At 41.3% G+C, this 20,911-nt stretch overlaps 2 protein-coding genes across 5 annotated transcripts in view; both read right to left on the bottom strand.

Moving 5' to 3' along the window:
• The window catches only part of dusp8a (dual specificity phosphatase 8a), a 42,377-nt gene extending 40,746 nt beyond the window's left edge, over positions 1 to 1,631 (bottom strand). The window contains exon 1 of one of the 2 annotated variants that reach the window (XM_079683263.1): positions 1,308 to 1,631. The gene's annotated coding sequence lies outside the window, so the exon portion shown is untranslated. Of the gene's footprint in view, positions 1 to 1,066; positions 1,084 to 1,307 lie in introns of those variants that run through there. The other variant, XM_079683265.1, reaches the window with a different exon arrangement.
• Positions 1,632 to 3,876: 2,245 nt separating this feature from the next.
• On the bottom strand, positions 3,877 to 20,557 carry LOC307039416 (tyrosine-protein phosphatase non-receptor type 5-like). 3 transcript variants are annotated; one of them, XM_079681483.1, is made up of 15 exons: positions 20,195 to 20,557; positions 20,010 to 20,079; positions 14,689 to 14,794; positions 13,065 to 13,341; positions 12,327 to 12,449; positions 12,113 to 12,208; positions 11,625 to 11,881; positions 11,000 to 11,192; positions 10,420 to 10,504; positions 9,499 to 9,578; positions 9,253 to 9,396; positions 8,997 to 9,107; positions 6,491 to 6,651; positions 6,035 to 6,148; positions 3,877 to 5,023 (listed from the first exon to the last, which is right to left on the bottom strand). In XM_079681483.1, exons 4-15 carry the CDS (start codon positions 13,332 to 13,334, stop codon positions 4,930 to 4,932), a joined length of 1,728 nt encoding a protein of 575 aa, XP_079537609.1. In that variant the 5' UTR covers positions 13,335 to 13,341; positions 14,689 to 14,794; positions 20,010 to 20,079; positions 20,195 to 20,557; the 3' UTR covers positions 3,877 to 4,929. The 3 variants fall into 3 exon arrangements, with proteins under 3 accessions (XP_079537609.1, XP_079537607.1, XP_079537608.1); XM_079681481.1 differs by lacking the exon at positions 20,010 to 20,079; XM_079681482.1 differs by lacking the exon at positions 20,195 to 20,557 and having other exon boundaries at positions 20,010 to 20,182.
• Positions 20,558 to 20,911: the final 354 nt, after the last annotated feature.

The raw sequence follows: 20,911 nt of genomic DNA, 5'->3' as shown, positions 1-20,911 counted from the left end.
AGTGAGTGTCAATTTCTTCAGACCCAAAGTGCTTTGTTTTTATTTTCTGAAAGAAGTTAAAACTGGAGCTAATGTTTGGTTATTTTATATAAAAAAGGACAATGAATTGATTATCAAAAATGTTGCAGATCTTTTTAATAGAATATACAATGCATGTATTGTTTAAGCTCTACTTCAGTGCAGTGACTCAAATGTAACTATAATCCAGATATCCGATTGGATTTATGTTATTTATTTATCTCAAAACACTTGTTTATTAAAGGGCAACTATGTGGTTGATAGCACTAAAATAGAGCAGCTGGTTGTAAATAATAAATGGGTAAGTCTCAAATAGGGTCAGTAGAGTGACAGGCCTGGAGTGTGTAAAACAGAAATGGCATAAATGAAAAAAATAGTGTAACACGAGAAGTGCTGTTACAGTGATCATGTAATTTGGGAAAATCAATTCCTGGTTGGAGCCCTTGTGGAGCAGAGGCATCATAATACTGTAAACAAAGATTCAGGTATAAAGCCTGCACTTTAATCAATACTCTCCCAGTAGACTGATGCAGATTGTGGGTTCATATAACAAGCTGGGACTACCCTGCGGTCCACCAAAACAATAATTACGACATGGATACTGATGCATAATAACGAGACTACACGATATAAAATACACTTTATGGCCTAAAAATAGTGAAAAAAGTCCAAAACCTCATATTGTGACCAATGAAGAGGTGGGGCACAAAGAAATAGATGGAACATTGTGGCCTGTTTGTAACGTTAATAAAAATGATGGAGGGTGATTGACCGTAGCGCACTATAATAAACCGACCTAGATTATAAATAAGAATAGAACACAATGCAGACAGCGCCCATTGCCTTTGCAAACGTTGCATTATTAGCACAAAGTCATGTTAAACACGTTTATTGAAAGGTTCACTGAGTGGGAAACCTGCCTTGTGTTGTTATGACGCGTGGATATGTCCGCATGCGAAAATGAACCACTCCACTGATCGACAGATGATTGCACACAGCACTGCAGTAAATGAAACTGAAATTTTATAAAAACACGTTTTCTACCTACCTTCAAATGGTCGAGGAAATGTTTGTCAGAATAAAATAATCGATAACTTTAGTTTGGACGGGTTTAATTCCCATAATAAAACAGGCGCGCACATAAAGGGGGGAGTGCGCGCTGACAGACTCGCAGCAGCAGCGGGGTGCACGAGCACAGATAGCGAGCCACCGCTGCTAACGTAAGCTAGCTCTGTGGGTAGCAACACACTACGTCTCATTCCTGCTGATAAAAATACACAAACACTCACCTCGGGCTCCACGCGGCTCCAGTTTGTTATTCAACTGGACTCCATGTGTGAGGGGACAGTCGCGGTGTCTTCATGGGGCTGGCCTGTGTTTACCTGTCTGTGTGGCGGTGGACGGTGCAGCTGACAGAGGGTGACAGCGCCAGGAACAAACGAGACATGAAAGCGCGGTGACAGCATGCAGCAACAAACCGCTCCTTAAGCTGTTTAACTGACCAGTGGACGGGTAGATTAGATTTGCTAGGCTAGGTTAAGCTAAAACAGTTAGTGTGTGTGTTGGGGAGGAGGAGGGGGGTGTAGTTACGGAGGTGCACTTTAGCACTTTCTTGAACTAAAGCGATGAGGTCATGGTTCAGTTGGGAGAGGGAAAAAAAGGAAAATATGAGGTTGACGTCACCAGGAGCCAATCAGCGCAGGCGGCTCAGGGGCTGGATGACGTCAATGTTCTTATCCTCGGATTAAAGGGCCAGTTCGGCTTTTTAAAGGAGACGCAGTCACTGTGCTGCCATAGCAATGAACCATTATGAAAAAAACGAACATCATCACAATAAGCTGTTTTCTCAAGCAAATTAAAATAATTTTTTTATAGTAATGTTGCAGTATATGTTCATCCAAAGATTGCGGTTCGCCCATGTATTTTACAATTAAACATTTACAATTTTGATTTTAAAGGCTCTGCACACCCACACAGGTGCTGATTAGAGCTCTCCTTAGATGACAATTGGGTGATGTTATGTAGGGGTTTACATATGTCTCTGTACTAAAACAAATTCATTTCTAACATACAAAATAACAGGAAAGTAAGGGGGGGCTTTAAGAGAACTAGATCAATAATATTTTTGCAAAGATCTATTACTTTTTAGTCTCTGTTTACATCAATGTAAATAGCTTTATCTGCAGTGTCACATTGGTACTAACCATTGAGTAAGGCAGTTGTAATAAGCGGGTGCTGGGTGTTGGAATTCAGTATCATAAATTGTCTTTTGTTTGATTGAAAGCCTTTGTTCTGTTGCTCTGCCAGCTATATGTGTTACTGAATGAGCAGACAAATGCAGGGTGCACAATCTACTGGAGTTTGTGTATTCATATTGCATACACTGACACCTAGTGGTACGAATATTTAACTGCACTTTGTGATGCAAGGGAGAATATTTCTGCAGGCAAATGTGTCACATTTCTCAGCTCGACACAAAGCCATCATAGCTTTGGGCAACAAAAAATCTTATTACAAGCTTAATATTTGTTTATTTAGAACCATAGTAAATAGCTTGGTGCTATGGTTTAAATGGACTTGTGTTTGTGTGATTGAGATTAAGAGAAACAGCAACACAGATTCATGAAAATCTACCTTTATTTGGATGCAAAAACTCACAACTTAAAGCCATACTGTAGCAGGGGAGAGGAATACTGATTGCTGGTTGGTTGTATGTCTGACTGTTCGGCTATTTCGTCATGCCCATTTTTGATCATCAGAGGACCATGTAAGCATTGCAAACAAGCACTCAAAATAAAAGCTTGTCATTTGAGTACACTGAACATTATCAGAGGAATATGTCAAAAGTCTAACAGCAGATTGTAGCTTTTCTTATCAGTCCCAGTCGTATTTTCCTGTAAAAGGTCATTTTGGCAGTTTAATTTGCTAGTTGATTTGATGTTTATAAATTGGTCCGAGCCCGCACAATTAACTCCATCCTCTGATAATGTTCCTGACTGTTGATCTGATGCATTAAGTCAAGATAGAAGTTGATTGATTGTGATGTCTGTTACATAGAAAACTGTCTCTTCACTGTTTTAGCTGCCTTACACATAGCAATTATTTCTCGTGTTGTCAACTGAGAGTGGCCTACAGTCACAGATGGAATCGATTGGAGACTGGGTAAAAGCTCAGTCTGAGGTAAAATTCTCCAAGAAAAAAAGATAAAAACATAGACAGAAAGCAAAGCATATTAAAGCAAAGCCTAAAGGCATAAAGTAATAATACTGAAGACCGAACATAATCTACTTATTTTCTGTACTGTAAGGTAACTTAGGTAGTTGTCACATTTTGTTCTGTCAAATCTTGCAATATAAACCGATGGTTTGATCCACAGTATGAGCTACATTCCATCATGGTGTAAACGGAAATATACACAAGGCATCTACTCGAAAGGATTGTATCAAAATGTTCTAAAAATATCTCTGGTTGGTTTCACAAAAGCAAACTGTATCAAAAGCATTGGCCGAGAGCAAGCAATATAATAGGCTTAAACCCTTTTACACAACAAAAAGCAGGACAACCAATCACGTCGCTTTGATTGTGGACCTATGGAGTCCCATACAGCACATGCAATCCATTAAACTCAACACAATCAAAACACAATACGGAGAAAAAAAAGGAACTTTTACAGCTGAACATCAGAGACAACCTTAGTTGGTCTATTGTGCTTCATACAGATTAGGCCTGGCCTGTCTTTACAACAATCATGGGCGTCTTACTTCACAGATGTATTCAAGCTACTGTTGAAAGCAGAGGCATCACAGATCATGGAACTCTGAGGCCGATCATGAGAGTATTGGGACATTTACAAGAGGATTAGGTGTAGGGGACCACCGTTCATCAATTTATGTAGCTTTTTTTTTGTCGCAACATTTTTGCTTTACTCTGCATTACACTTTCCCTCGTCTACATGCCAGATTCTCCAGAGCTTTGATTAGGCTGTGTATTGATTTGTCTGACTGTCTGATTCTATTTCAAGCCACTGTCCCCTCAGTGTCCCTGGCTCTGTGATGCCTCTGAGTGTACGTCTATGAGGCCTTAATGTAGGAGTTGTTTGCTGTAAACATCATGGGCCATGAGGACTGCACGGGCAGCATGGTAAAACTGTAATACTGTAGATTGCAGAGAAATCCTAATTAGTTCATTAAAAACCTAATTGTTATACATTCCTATGTTCCATAACATTGCACATGCCTTTAATAACACTTAACACCATGCAACCTGAAAATGAGGTTCCTGTACGAATCAGCAGTTGAAACAGGCCTTCTGTAATGATTTTTTAATTAACATTGAAATTGAGGGTCAGTGATGGTCAATGAAAAAGGATGCTGGTTAAATTGTATCTTATAGTGTTTGTTATTATGCTGGCATGATCATTTCTGTAGATTTTAATTATGCTGGCACTTAGAGTCCCTTTTTTATTGAAACCAACTTTAAGAGACTGATTATACTTTAGGTCCAGTTCAATATTTTATAACTGTACGGACAGTATCTGAGGGGGCCTAATTACTAGAAGAGGCCATAACGACTGAGACTTATTAACAGTTACGTGATAATAAAATCTCAGTAGGACTGAAATTGTGTCAGAAGTGCGGGCTTGGATTATTTTGTGTGAACAGAATTTTCGGGGGGGCTATTTCCAATTCCACCTCCCTTTGTTTGTTCTGCTCCAAGACATACAGTAAGCACATATTTCATGTGAGCCATTCAGTCCTGTCTGAGCGGGCCTGTCTTGGGTGAAGAGATTAACATAGTTTGACCTTGTTAAAGGGTGAGATTGAGATGATGCTAGGTACAGTGGTGCGTACCACCAGAGGCGGTACAGTGTACAGTGGTGTGTCTCGATCTGGGTGTTGCTGTACGCTCACTCTACTCCTCAGCGGTGTGAGACTGCTGCTTCTCGTACAGGCTGAGGACGTGATGCACAAACTGGTACTGCTCACCCGTCTGGATCATCCCACCCCTGAGAAACATACACAGAAAGAAACACACGCACAATGGTCAGTCAGTCAGTCTTTCACTTTGTTCCAAACAGAGATATCTGAATAACTATTCAATGCTTTGCAGTGAATTTGTGCAAAGAAGTGTGTCGTCCAATCAAAATTGTCATTAATACAGTGAAATATCAACATCATCATTAAAATGACAGATTTGTATCTAAAGTTTGTACAGGCATCACTGATTCGCTGACAGTCTTACAATCTTGGCCATGTCACCAACAAAATTCAGGACTTGCCCTTTATTTTTATCAGCCGAGTATCAACACAATGCATTTTACCTCAACATGCGATATGTATGCCAGCCACTAGGGGTCTCTCAATCAATTCGATAAACAAAGAGATGAATGACTGTGAAGGAGTGTGGGATCCTGGGAGTGAGAGTCTTCTACTCTCCAAAACAAACAGACTAGGTTATTAACACAGGTAAATAAAGGAGTTTCACATAAAAAAATCAGAGCTTCTCCAACACTGCTCAGCTTGTTTCTCTATTAACTATAACTAAACACTTTTTTCCAGGTTAAATATTTAATTTTAAAGGACCAACATTTAAATTGATTCATAAAAATGCGGCTTCAAACTGGATAAAATGTAAAATCCTGCCATTTTCTGGCAAAAATAATCACCAATACTTGTGACCAAACGAAATGGACGTGGAAGGTTACCTTGATTATAATGATGGAATTCTAGGTTTATATATTGTTGGAAATATATGGTCAATTGAACGTCGACAATAATGTCAAATGTTACATATAATATCTTAAAGTGCCATAACACACAGGTTAATAGTCCCATGCATATTAAGATGTTCACAGCAGTTCTATTTTGGATTAAACCAATCCATCTTTAGCTCCCAGTGATTTGAATCCAGATCAGGTGGATCTACGTCAACAAGGCTCTTTTTCCATAAACAAAACGATTTCATGCCAAGAACTAAAGATAGACATGAGCATGGATAACGGATAAGCAAATCTCACCTGTCCAGACGGAGCTGGCAGGTGGTTCTCAGGATGTCCACCGAACCCTCAGTCCTCAGCTGCTTGCACAGGATGGAGGTGGCGATGAAGCAGCCAGTTCGTCCAATTCCAGCACTAAGGGCAACAAGTTGGACGGGTAAAGGGACGCAGGAAAAAATGGATTGCTGTATTGATTAGCAATGATCCCATTCATTTGATGCCAAAGGGCCAAAGGGCAGCAGTAACAAGTGTTCCCTCTGATATGAAACTGGGCAGTTTTCCCTTTTTCATTTTATTTGTCCCGGTCATGGTACGCAAAACCAAATGTACAATAATTGCCAGCAAAACATGTCTCTACAAACACACCATTGAGCGAAAATATTTGCATGTAGGCTATAGCCTATATTAAACATTGTTTTACTTTTTGACAAACGTATCACCCTTAGTTGTCCCTATATCATAAATAAGCTTTTGCACCTGCAGTGGACAATTATAGGGCCACTGGAGGGCGGGGCTTCCTCTCGAGCCCTTTCCACTTCCTGCACCAGTTCCAGAAGAGGTGGAGCCTTGTCTGGAGTCTTCTGATCAGGCCACGAGGTGTACCAGTACTGCCGCAGACTGCGCTCTTCCCCCTCACACTGGCAAACACACACATATTAACATAGACACACACAGACTGGCATTCAAATACAAATGTGATCACGTAGCACACACACGTACCTGAGACAGACACGCTGAGACTGATTTCTGATCAGCCATTTTATTTGCATGCATACCCAAATTGTTACCTTGGTGTTAGTTGCTACGACAACAATGAACGCAGAACATGACAGCAAAAAAAGAGTGAGGGTTATAAAAAAAGAGCTTACATAGTCCATCCCTTTCCTACACTGTAACATAATCAAATCCATCAGGGGTCTTTATTCCCAGAGGGTAATTAAGACAGTAATCATTAATCAAACAGGTAAACAACAAAAACATCAGGCTTTTAAGCACTTTATATAATGATCCCCTGGTGCTTGGTAATCAAAACCAGGTCCCATTTACTGAATTATCATGTTTGGCTTGCTAAGTGCTAATGGCACCATGACCCCAAACTCAATATAAACCATGAGAAAACGAATTGAATAGTATAGCTACCAGTTGGATAAACCATTGGCCAACAAACGTGTGATTAGTCTGTTTGATTTAACTGATTTAAAGGCAGACACCTCTTCACTACTTAACTTTATATTCCTATACTACGTTCTTATATTAAAGTGACCACCTATTTGCTTTAGCTTATCATTATGAAAGTTGTACAATGTAATAGCTGTAGAATAATGACACCATCGGCATTTAGATCACCTATGAGCCTTTCTGTCACTAAGCAAATCTATCTGACTCTGGGTCGCGATCTCCCAGGAAAAATCAAGGCTCGATTTACGGCACACAATGGACGAGGCTAGCGCTTGATGCAGAGATGATGAATCATAATGCCTTTGGTCATCCTCTATCCTTTTCCTCCAGAGTGACCGTGAAGTTTACATTTTGATAACTATTGGATGGATTGCCATGAGGTGGGAGCCCAAAGACATTCATGTTCCCCTCAGGATGAATCTTAGTGATCCCTGAACTTTTCCTCTTACACAAACTAATGAACTTTGAATTAGTCCCATCTGTACTTTGTGTTAATTGCTTACTAGCACACTAGAATAGATTATGCATATGGTAACATACCTGCTAAACCTCTGCATGTTAGCATAGTCAATGCTAGCATGTAGGTTGTATAGAGTCCTAGTTAGGTTTTAAAAGCTTTAAACAATACGGTTAGCACAATTAATAGAATAACAACCACCTATTTTAAATGGAAAAATAAACCTAATAGATACCACTTGAGATGAATGCTCAAACAGTATTTTTGTAATTGGTTTAACCCTCTTAGGTCTACGCTGCTTGTACCATTTCCAGGCGATTTGGAATCTATTCTCGAAAAACAATGTTTTTTTTAGAGATTCCAAGAAGCGCATAAACAAACAATGGATACATTTTATGAACATGTATCCATGATGGAAGTAGATGTAGATGTTTTACTAGTTAGGTAAAGATTATAGATCTAATTTTGCATCCCATGAATCCTTGCATGGAGTCCGCTGATCACAGTGGACATGCGTAAGCGAATAGTATGTCACAACCATCAGTGTCTTGGAAATACGCCCTTTTTATACAGTAAGGACAATAATTACTGCAGCAAAAATAGATAGAACATATAGATAAAATATATATATATATTATTGTCCTTACTGTATAAAACAGTCATATTTCCACAACACTGATAAATGTGTGACATATTATTCCCATTTCCAAAGTGATCAGCACTTTTCTTTTTTTTGTAGGCAGACCATGCCGGCCAGCCAGTTCCCCCCCTGGAGGTGTAGACGGTGTGGTGTGGCCCTCTGTCTTGCACCTGACAGAAACTGCTTTGAGGAATGGCACAACTCACATTGTTGATATAATAACGCCAAGACCTTTTTGTAAATATTGTAGATACATATTGATTTTGTACTTTGACATATTTAATTTGTTCCCCATGGTCACCAAGAGTTAAAATAACTATATTCTGATGTCAAAAGTCTTGTAGACTTCTTTTTACTGTCGGTTTTGAATACATTTCTATATAAGTGATAACATTTTCGTCTTGTTTTTTTATTTTTAAGTACTTATTGTCTCATTATCTGTACTTCCATGTGACATCACTGCAGCCTACATATGCTGATAGCTTAGCGCTGCATAAAAAAACATGCATATTATTTGATTGTGCATCACAGGGTTCATGTTTTAAAAGCTTCTTTTTTTTAAAAGCAAAGGCGACCCAAACATTCGAAAAAATGGGCTTTGACCCTAGAGGGTTAAACTGACCCTTCAATTTTTTTGTAGCTATCTTGTACACCATTGCCTATTCAACCTTTTTGTGGAACATATTACCTGTCTTCCTGTGTCTTACCTTCAAAGTAAACACCCTCAGACTGTAGTCATCCTCCTGGGTTACCGTGACAACGGTGATCTCAATGCCCTCATGGGTCACAGTGTCCTCAGGCCAGTACTCAGCGCATTTCTACAAGACATAATGGACACTCGTGTTTTTACCAACTCATTACTAACTTATCAGTCAATTAATTCATTACTGGGGCATCAATTCATCATCATCATCAACATCATCATCGTCATCATCATCATCATCACCATCACTTTGCACTGACCTCGTTTTTCTCCTCCAGGTTGGTAATCATCACTATGATCGGGCATCTCTCCTGCCACACCATCCTCCAGAAGTCCCCCACTGTGTTCACGGTGGGACCCTGGGTCGCAATGTATGAACACTCGTCATCTTCATCCCCATAACCCTGCACACAGACGCACAAAAACATGAACATTCTGGTAACAGTGACTGCACAGAACTTTGCTTTGGAACTATTTTGCCCACAAATTCACACATTTGCACTTACTTTGAGATAATTAGCGTTGATGTAAGTAGAGAGAAAATCGTCTTCATCCTGTGACTTCAAGATCACTCTGCTGTGCGTGTCTGCAGGTGGACAGTTTAAGATTGTCGTGAAAAAGAGATACGCATGGGTTGCAATTCAAAGAGGTGACAGCAAACGACTATGAGAAATAATCTTGAAATACTAATTCATTGTATAACATCTTACTGCTCAGTTTTGGTTTTGTTTGTCTACTGTGTGTCAATTTGAGTATGTGGTGCACAGGGATAGATCTTTTACAACATTTATGATCTGATGATGAATTGATTCAAAAATAGTTAAAGTGATACATGATACAGTGATTTATTTAAAGTTAAGATTGATTCCTACCCTGCCCTTCTAAGACACCTTTTCCACCCTCCCACCGCTCAGCTGTAGCATCGGTAATATTGATGTGAAGAGTATTTGAGTCTTTATCAACATTTGTAAAGGCTTTTGTTAACGTTGTCTCTATTTTCGTAAAGTGAGCCAAAACTAAGGCAGGGAGGGGTGATCTTCTTTGTTCAGAGTTAGAATATTTTCACTAACTCTGTTAATGACCAAACCAGAGATGGTGATGGTTGCAAAAGGATTGACCTAACAAAGACAATAGGTATATTTAGATTTTGCTGAGTTTAAATTAAGTGAGTGGTTGGGCTGATGGTGAGCAGATAAAGAAACTACGACTCATGTTTAATAGCTGTCCACTTCTGCTTCTTTGGTACGGTTGGTTTTCACACCTGATAAAAACCCTACCCGAGTACACACAAACCATACTCGGGACCGCCTTTTCAAGTGTAAGCTTTGCAGTGTTCACACACACATTAACAAACTGGACATGGGAGTCAAGTGTTCTCGCATCAGTCCCTTACGTGAAAACCTCCTTAGTGGTGCTGCCCTACTCACTGGGTAAGATGGTTTTGTAGCGGTTCTTTCTCACCAGCCCTGGATAGTTGTACTCTTTAGGGTCCACAAAGTTCATGGGAGTTTCCTGCCAATGAACACACAACAATGGGAGCAATAACAATCAGTCTTTGCAGAAACAGAGGGGAAATCCTAACCATGCCTTCTACAAGGCAACAAAACAGTAAGAAAGTCAAAGTAATCATTAAGTCATTACGTGACTTAGTGATGAATGTTATACATAAGTCATCCATTTCCCATCAATATACTGTAAACGGCTGCTTTTTAGTTGTACCTGATTAATATTCTAAGGACAACCTGTGTGTTGTCTTGAAAACACATCTTCCAGCAGACACTGAAATCCTCTATGGGTTTTTGTATGCAAATATGCCTGTATCTATCCTTCCTTCGCCCACCAACAGACAGTGAAAAAGCTTACGGGTGTGTACAGAGCTCTGCTTGGTGTGTGTGCATGTGTGCATTTGTGCCTGTGTGTGTGTCAGTATGTACACGTCTTTTCCGGTGAGTCTCTGTTCATCCCTGTTAATCTGAAGACGTGAGATACTGTTGCTGCTGCGCTCACATAGAACTCTGCCTGCAGGCTCTGGTCATCTATGGCCCGTTCGTGTAGCATGGCAGGGGTCAGACTGTTTGTTCCCTGCCGGAGGTACTCCTTGGCCGTTTGGTCTCTAGGGGAGAGCTGGCCTCCGTAGCCGTAGGGCTCAGTGCAGCCCGGGGAACACATATCCAAGGTCAGGGAAACGTTGGAGCCTCTCCTGTGTGAAACATGTTGAATCAAACAAATAGCCATCTTCTATGAGCAATAAGGATTTTAATGACAAACTGAATTCAGCACACACCTTCCTCAATTCCAGGTATAACTACAAAAAGAATATAGAAAACAAGTATAGTATAGTTTTGCTTGCATGAATTCACCGCGTTACGTGTTTCGTTATTGCCAACTACCGCAGCAGCTACAACCTTTCCAGTCTGTGGTGTGGTAAAGTCAATCGGGATGTTTTTCACGGAAACGCAAAATGTTCAAGAGTATTGTGATTCTCTATGGTTACAGTGTCTGATAAAAAAAAGTATGCATAAAGGTACTAAAGTATTCAGGAAGAAATATATATAAAAATATACCCAGCCCTTGACACTCTTGTCATCTTATTTACAAAAGTTCTCCCCAGGACTCTGCAGTCATCACTTGCCTCTCCTGAAGCCCCACTGGGGTGACAAGGAGGGTGGCGGCATCTCCCTCCATCCTGTTGTCAGAGCCCATTTCAAAGACCGGCGTCTGAGGCTCGGTGTCCATGTCCATCAGGTCCTCCTGAGCGTCCGTCCACTCTGACAGGGTGAAGGAAGGCTGGCGGCTCACAGACTGACGCCGGTCACCAATGTCCCGCGAAACTGTTCCAAACGACCCAAAGCCAGTGCCATAACGCCATTTACGCACCATGTGAATGACCTGGGGAGAGGTAAGTGGGAGAAAGATAAGCCAATACACCATTTTACAAAGTAACTAGCCAATTTGAAAAATGATAACTTAAGGATATAGTCAATTTAGTTTCTTTCAAAGACTGTCACGTTACTTAATGGTAAAATAATATGATTGAACATCCACCTAAACCCAACAAACATGGAGAAATTGCAAATGTTTTGATGTTTTTTGATGGTCACTTCATTGTTTAGTTTTTACCATTATGACACAGATGGCCACGCCGATGCCTGCAGTTCCATTGACAATCCAGTTGTGCTCTTTGGTGTTTACCACCTCCCCCATCAACACCATGGACTAGGCAGTGCAGAGAGAGAGAGGGAGAAAATACTATATTTAATATATTATTATGACTTTTTAAAGTTTCTTTCCAAAAAAATCAGCTCTAGAGGTCATATCCTGTAATGACACTTACATCCATTCCAAAAATCGGGTGGCAGGGTAGGATGAAACCAAGGTAGAAGTCGATGACATGCAGGGCTTTGTAAATGGAAGAGAGAGGTCCGTTTCCTTCCACCACAAAAAACACCCAGTACCCCTGGGAGGAGAGAGGGAGGGAGGGAGGGAAGGGATATTGTCACTGTGAACTCTTTGGTCATTCATGGACTGGTAATCAGGCACATTGTGGCTGCTCTCAGGCGAAAAGAGAAACTGGGAAAAAAGGAAGATGGCCTATTACACAGGCATACAAATATGTATATAGACCACATGCAGTCTGGTGTCATAATCAAGTTCACGTTCACAAGGCTCTTTTTTTTGTTGGCCTTTGGTAATGTTGTTTCCGGCCCTTTCTTTCAGATAAAGTAAGTCAACAGAGACAGAAATAAGAATACAAAAGAGGTGTCTAATTCTAGCCCAATAATGTTTCCATAATAAAGTGGACTGGCACTACTCTTTAGAGAATGTGACAACGTGATAAGATAAGAACATCTATGTGAAAAAATAAGGGTCAAGTCGAGAGAGTATACATTTTTCTAAAGGGTGGTATGCATTGCTAATGATGCTACTGGATCTTTCATACTGGTCTATCCTGAAAACCAAAGTTATTACAGGAAGGCTCAACCCTAACCTATTTTGAATAAGACATTTAAGTAAAAACTAAAAAAGACATTTTTTCGATTTGATTTTATGCACTTTTACTTTACTCACATACCGTGACCTGGGAGACGGCAAACAGTGCAGCCCAGCAGTGGATCTCAATCACCAGAGCGTACACCTTGTGCATAAACACTTCCTCTGCCTGAGGGCTTTGTCCCCCTGCGAGTCCATCTTTGCAGTCTTTCAGCTCCTCTTTTTTACGGGCTCCATGGCCTTTTTTATCAGTCTTAGTGGGCTCATCCAGCCAGACAGGGTCCTCTTCTGGCCTCAGGAAGATGGAGTCCTCAGTGTGGGAACGGGTGGAGCTGCTCAGCCGGCGGGTCATGATCCTCCTGTTGAATAACGATATTTGATATGTCGTTCCTTGGTGATCATAATGCTTTTTTAGCTGGATTCTGACTCTGTTTCTGGGTTTTTATTGTGAGTTTTGCCATGTACATTACAGAATGATATTGAGAGACGGCGTGTGAGAATGTCCAAAACACTGTTCAAATGAAAAACAGTGTTTGCTTTAGTTGCTGCTTTAACACCTTATAACACAAAAAGGCCAATGTGGGTAGTGTTGCTTTATGGTTTTACACTGTTTTGAAGACCTTCATATGGTGGTAGACCATATTACACCCTGCGTGAAACAAAATTGAACACGCAGACAATTTCACAAAATAAAGTTATTTCAGTTAACGTGACAATTCAAATGTCTTAGGCAAACACACTTTCTATGTTTTTAGTCTTTGTGGCTTTGCTTATAACACAAGGACAGAGAAGTAAGTCAAACAAAACTACATATTGATTTCTTGTTCAATTTTGTGCCAGCTGTGTTTGTCAGGTTGTATGCGTTTGTCCGTTTGTGTGTTTTTAAATGAGTGTGTATATGACAGAAAGAGTTGCGTTTATTCCACAGTCCTATTCAGATGTACAGCTAAGCAGCTTGGAGTGGCTCTCATCTCCGGATCCTCTTTTCTCCCTCAGATTGGACTCTATTGTGTGTGTGTGTGTGTGTGTGTGTGTGTGTGTGTGTGTGTGTGTGTGTGTGTGTGTGTGTGTGTGTGTGTGTGTGTGTGTGTGTGTGTGTGTGTGTGTGTGAGAGAGAGAGAGGCTCTATTGTGGAGAGATGAGTCAGGGGTAGCGTGTTTACAGCCCTGTCCGTCGCCTTAGCAACAGAGTGGCTCTCATCCCTCTCATCCGTCCTGAGCATTATCATCCACTGACAACACACACACACACACACACACACACACACACACACACACACACACACACACACACACACACACACACACACACACACACACACACACACACACACACACACACACACACACACACACACACACACACACACACACACACACACACACACACACTCTGTATCAGTCAGCAGTGTATTCAAAGCCCTTTTCCGCCCTGCTCTTTTGTCCTTCAACCATTAATAAAGGTGTTTTGTACATTTGGCTGATTAGCGCCACGTGGTGTGTGTGCGGATGTGTGAATGCGGGGGCCAGTGAGAGTGGTGGTGTAGTGTTTGTGCAAATATCACTTTTACTGAATGTGTTGCTGATGGCTAAATTGGTCATGAGTGAGTTTGGAACAACTTTTCATCAATGACCAACCAACAACAAAAATTACTGCAGTTGGTTTGTGGAATAAAAAAAACCAGTAAAGCCTGTCACATGACTCACCTATGATAGATGGCAGGGAACTGGGGGAGTCAGATCACATGATCAAGTTAAATCCTGTATCCTGTGGCAACCAGCCGTTGTCAGCCATTGTGTGGAAGAGTCAAATCTGAAGGACAGAAGACAACCAACAGCCAAACATTACATTAAAAAAAGAGGAAAAGAGAGATAAAAAAGAGTGACAGGACAATTAGACATAATGTGAAAAACACACTTTTTCAGTGCAAAAACCCATAGCTTTGGGTTTCTGGAGAGCATACCAACAGAACAACTTGGAAATAAGACAACCCACTCAGTTTGTTGTGGAAAAAGTAGGGAAAACAGAAAACACGGGATCAAATATAAGTCATTCAGATTCGGCTTTCCCTTCTATGTCACATGCCGGCTCATTAGAGTATTGCCACCAATGGCTTGTGAACTACACTGAACAAAAATATAAATGCAACACTTTTGTTTTTGCTCCCATTTTTCATGAGATGAACTCAAAGATCTAAAACATTTTGTATATACACAAAATAACCATTTCTCTCAAATATTGTTCACAAATCTGAAAAGATCTGTGATAGTGAGCACTTCTCCTTTGCCGAGATAATCCATCCCACCTCACAGGTGTGGCATATCAAGATGCTGATTAGACAGCATGATTATTGCACAGGTGTGCCTTAGGCTGGCCACAATAAAAGGCCACTCTGAAACGTGCAGTTTTTCTTTATTCGGGGGGTCTGGGGGGGTCCAAAAACCCTAGGGTTAAACCCTAACCCTAACCCTAACCCTAACATGTCACCCATTGAGCATGTTTGGGATGCACTGGATCGTCGTATATGACAGCGTGTTCCAGTTCCTGCCAATATCCAGCAACTTCGCACAGCCATTGAAGAGGAGTGGACCAACATTCCACAGGCCACAATCAACAACCTGATCAACTCTATGCGAAGGAGATGTGTTGCACTGCGTGAGGCAAATGGTGGTCACACCAGATACTGACTGGTTTTCGGACCCCCCCAGACCCTGAGGCTGTGCGAAGTTGTTGGATATGGGCAGGAACTGGAACACGCTGTCGTATACGTCGATCCAGAGCATCCCAAACATGCTCAATGGGTGACATGTTAGGGTTAGGGTTAGGGTTAGGGTTTAACCCTAGGGTTTTCGGACCCCCCCAGACCCCCCCAATGAAGCAAAACTGCACGTTTCAGAGTGGCCTTTTATTGTGGCCAGCCTAAGGCACACCTGTGCAATATTCATGCTGCTAATCAGCATCTTGATATGCCACACCTGTGAGGTGGGATGGATTATCTCGGCAAAGGAGAAGTGCTCACTATCACAGATTTTTTCAGATTTGTGAACAATATTTGAGAGAAATGGTTATTTTGTGTATATACAAAATGTTTTAGATCTTTGAGTTCATCTCATGAAAAATGGGAGCGAAAACAAAAGTGTTGCATTTATATTTTTGTTCAGTGTACCTTTGAAATTGTTCTTGCGAGCCAAGCAGACCGGACTTTTATTCAAGAGGTTTGTATAAAGAGATAGGTGCTAAAATGGCGCGTTTAAGACCAAGGGGTGAAACAAGTATATTCAGAAAGAGAGTTTGAGAACGATTTTTATTTATTTTTTAAACATTAAAGCATGTAAACATTCAGAATGAACCAAAACATATAAGATTGAACCTAAAAATATGCATGATATGCCCACTTTAAGCACATAAATGCGACATACATATAAAGCACTCTTGTCAGCACCGAGTTGTGTTTTCATGAGCCGAGAATGGTGATGTTAGGTGACACAGTAAACTATCAATATTATCTTTCCCTTTCTTTCCCTCTCGTCCCCTCCCTACGATGCGGGGATGATTCGAGATGGGCTAAGCAGAGACCCTCCCAAATACATTCAGATTGCTCCGGTCCAATCAGTATGCATGAAGTCGAGCCTTCTCTGCTCTCCTCTCCCGCTCTCTCTCATCTCCCCTCCTCTCCTTCAGTGCCACTGGACCCTGTTGAACGAATGAGGTGAGCTCAGCGGAATATGAGACCACACCAGTAGCAGGAGCTGTGTGTGTATGTTCTATCTCTTTTTGCTTGCTGCAAAGGTGTTTTTGAAGAGATGAAGCCAGCATGCCCGGCCTGTAGTCATAGCAACGTTTATACATTTATATTTATATATTATTTGTACACACACATACGATGCGCGCGCACACACACACACACACACACACACACACACACACACACACACACACACACACACACACACACACACACACACACACACACACACACACAGTTTGGGTTTCATAAGAGAAGCTGAGAGAATGCCTTCTCTAAACAATGGATGGACAGGTGGATGAGGTGATGGAGGGATGAATGGGAGGAAAAGCAAATCTTGTTTATGTGAAGGTTGTCTGAGGCAATGACGCAGTGAGGTTGGCGTTTAGGTAACTGTGGCAACCAACATACTGTAACATTCACACACTTTGGCAAACACCCTGAATGAAAAATGAAAAACCAAACACATCTGCACTGGGAGAGCAGTGACAACATTCACGTTTGTCTAACATTTTTTGTCTCTCTTTGCTTTAATTCTTCGAGGCAAATATCTTTGTTTTGCCATCGCTCTCTGTTGCTGCTGAGTGCTTGCTCCTTCAATTGTTTGCTACAATTTACCAGAGTTGTACAAGGGGTTTTACAAATAAAGAAATTTCTTTTGACCAAACTGAAACAAAAAAATAATGAAACCCTTTAAAATAAAGTTTTTAAAAGGTTAACTTTATCAAATAATTTCTCGCTTCCAGGAATTCTTGCTGCTAAACGCTATAACACATTTTATTTACAGAGGTGGAAGATAGTAAAATAAAAATAAATGCTTTAGTTACATTTTTTATGTAACATCCCTGTAGTACTGTTGTATCTTCAATGATAAGCATGTATCTCAAATCGCCTAAAGTCACAGTTTTAGTATTGGATTTGTGTTGCAAAACCTCAAAGTGTTCATGGTTCAGATATCTTTTTCATGACTTTTTACTATTTTATGCAAAATGTCTCTGTCACACCCCCAGGTTTATGTCACGGGTTTTAGTGTTGTCTGTCTAGGTTTGGGTGTTTGCGGTCATGTTTTTCCTCCTGGGTTATTGTCTGGTCCTTTTCCCTCTGTTTTTCATGTCTGTCGTTAGTCCCTTGTGTGTCTAACTCCCTGATTGTTTTCACCTGTCACTCCTCGTGTGTCTCCTGTGCCCATCAGTGTCAGCCCCGCCCCTGATTGTTCCCACCTGTGCCTTGTTACCCTGTGTTTAAATTCCCCTGTCTCCCAGTGTTCAGTGTCAGTTCGTCTTGTCTATTGTCATGTCAGGTCTATGCTTTTGGAACTCTTTGGTTTTTGATTCCTCACTGCGTGAGTGCCTTCATTTTATGTCCTCTGTTTTTTTGTCATCTCGACTGGAGTTTTGGTGATTACCTTTTTGTTCATTTTTGCTAAATCATGGAAAAATAAAGTATCTCACAATACTTTACCTCTGCCTCCCTGTCTGCATTTGGGTCCTACATACTAAGTGCCTGGAATCGTAACAGTCTCCACATTTTATCGAACATATTTTGTATCTTTTTTATTACATGTTACTTGTTAGACACTTTTATCCAAAGCGACTCACATACTCAATACTGTGGGCAATCCCCACAGGAGCAATTTGGGGTGAAGTGTCTTGCCCAGGGACACAACGACATGCTGACTGCAGTGGGGTTTGAACCTGTGCTCCCTTGATCTGACCACCAACGCTCTATCCACTGCGACACACGCCTCCTGTTTTGAGACTTGGCTTGCAAAATAAGGTTTTGTGGGTTTAAAGAATGATGGTGGTTGTTATGAAAGAGATACAATGTTCCTGTTGATTGTTGGGGAGCTCAATCACAACACAAAAGAAAGTTGTTGTTCAAAAATAATAGCGTGACACACAACACCAAGCTTCATAGCTCAATAGTGTATTCAGGCAAAGACATTTGACTTATATAAAACTAATTTAACAGTCTGAGACGGTATTCTAAGAGAAACATGTGCAATCATGTAATTAATGGAAAATAAGTCCAACCTGACAGCTGATTCAGCCTCATTCCCTACTGAAGGTATACTGTCTTTGGGTCCTACAAAGACCACCCCCTCATTCTTCAAATAGAGTGTGTGTGTAGTGTTTCCATTGATCTGCGTCCATTCAGAGCACCCAACATCCAGCTGAGTCTGTACGGAGCCATACAGTAAACCCAAGCAGAACCACAGGACCGGCTGCTGACAGCTGTGTAAAGCTCTTTCCCTGCAATCAGGGACAAGGGGAATTAATCTGGTGTTGTTTGTGTTTCTTTTAAGGACAGCTGGCTTGCGTTTTAATGGACATTCCGGAATCTGCCAGTGTATCTGTTCGGTAAAAAATGTTCAGGATGTGTTTCACTTTCCCCCCGAAGTTCCAGTTAAGGATCTCAGATACTGCATCTTTCTTGTTTCTAGGTGAATCAAAAGGCTGTCGACAGTGAAGTATTGAGTGTGTTGTTGAAGTGCTGAATGTGGCAGGGAGACGGTGTAAGAGGAAGCTATTACTGAAAGTGATGATGGGATGGTAACATGAGATAAAGTCACGAGGGCCAAGACCTGCCTCGTCAACCTTTCTTTGTCATACACACTCGCACGGATAAAATCTTGGTATGGATACACACATAAGCTCACAATGACCTTAGAACTAAATATCCAGCAAACCTGCAGCTGCCTCCTGCATAATAACAGAGACAGACAATCAATCATCTCTTTTGTTTACATACACTCTTGCAGCAGCTCCAGGTGCATTTCAAAGACAAAATTCATTAACGTATGTATACACTTACAACTCAGCCTAAGCTATACTGTATGAATAATTGAAATGCTGCATAACGAATTGATTTATAGTTTGCTGGAGATATATTTGGATTTCCCGGTGACAAAGGGTTGTGTTATATGATTGCACTGCATCAAAACACCAGTGCAGGAATGGCATTCTCTGGCAGTCATTCATACTAAGACAAAACCTCATTCATATCACGTACATGGCTACGGTGAGCTAGAGCGACCACACAGTGCAGAGCAGGAAGGATTAGTAATGAATCACCCAGGGAGGTGGACTGTTGCATCTCTCGCTGGTAACTCCCACATTGTCACAGAGACATGATACAACACAGAGGATATCAAGCTTTTAATAATAAAAGATGAGAAAGGGAAACACGCAGAATAGCACCAAAGAGCCAACCTGTTGGCAAATGATCAGTTTTAATCACAACAACAAAAAAAGGCACAGAGGCTACATCCCACATCCCTACCTTTTCACAGCCAGGAAAGCGCAGCAGCCATATGAACCGCGGGGGCTTTTGCTGAGGAATTGGTATTCACCTCATGTCGCACAGCCACAGAGGGGGAAGAAGGAGAGACAGAGGGAGAGACAGAGGAGAGGCTGGAACACTCGCTCACCCAGAGCCTTAAGACTGGTTAGGATAAGTCCTCTTACCTGGCTGAGCCCGTTTTCACATCGCCATCTGCCGCTCTGCTCCCTCTGCTCCCTCTGAGCCAAAGACCAGGAGCCAAACACCCAGAACCACGCCAATCCCTTTACTGCTGCTCTGTCTGGGAGGAGAAGGAGTGTGTTTGCATGTAAGAGGGAGACAGACTGACAGTGAGAGGACGTGTGTGAAGATAGGAGAGACAAAATGTCTGTGTGTATGTGTGTGAAAGAGAAATAGAGGAATAAAAGTCTGATGGGTTTGTCTTTTGTTTGTATCCAGGAGGAGAGAGAGAGATCCACAGGCGGCAGCTTCGTCTAGGTATATGCAGCAAGAGGCTGTACGGTAGCCTTGGCAACAGAGCCAGAATGAGGGAGGGAGCTGAAGAGCGAGAGCAAGAGAAAGACTGTGTGTGTGTGCGCGTGTGCGCGTGTGTGTGCGTGTGTGTGTGTGCGTGTATATATGTGTGTGTGTGTGTGTGTGTGTGTGTGTGTGTGTGTGTGTGTGTGTGTGTGTGTGTGTGTGTGTGTGTGTGTGTATGTATGAATGACATTGTGGGCACATAAATCTGTTCACACTGTCACATAACGGGGACTCTCCTCCAAAAGAGCGTAGATACAGTACATTTTAGGGTTTAATATTAAGTTTGCAGATATTTCGTTTTATAAATGTAAACAAATCCTATAAAAATCCAAAAGTATTTGAATTACAAGTAGGCCAACTGT

Source organism: Notothenia rossii (assembly GCF_949606895.1).
Source record: "Notothenia rossii genome assembly, chromosome: 5".
Taxonomy (NCBI): domain Eukaryota; kingdom Metazoa; phylum Chordata; class Actinopteri; order Perciformes; family Nototheniidae; genus Notothenia; species Notothenia rossii.
Note: the sequence above shows the minus strand (reverse complement) of the source record. Positions and strands in the feature narration are given on the sequence as shown.

Bases quoted from the DNA above. Each gene is read 5' to 3' on its own strand.
- LOC307039416 (XM_079681483.1), bottom strand. From the start codon at position 13,334: ATGACCCGCCGGCTGAGCAGCTCCACCCGTTCCCACACTGAGGACTCC. The intron at 6,149-6,490 runs GTGCAAAAGCTT...TGTTGCCCTTAG, and splicing joins CCTATAATTGTCCACTGCAG to TGCTGGAATTGGACGAACTG. The intron at 5,024-6,034 runs GTGAGATTTGCT...TATGTTTCTCAG, and splicing joins TGCCAGCTCCGTCTGGACAG to GGGTGGGATGATCCAGACGG.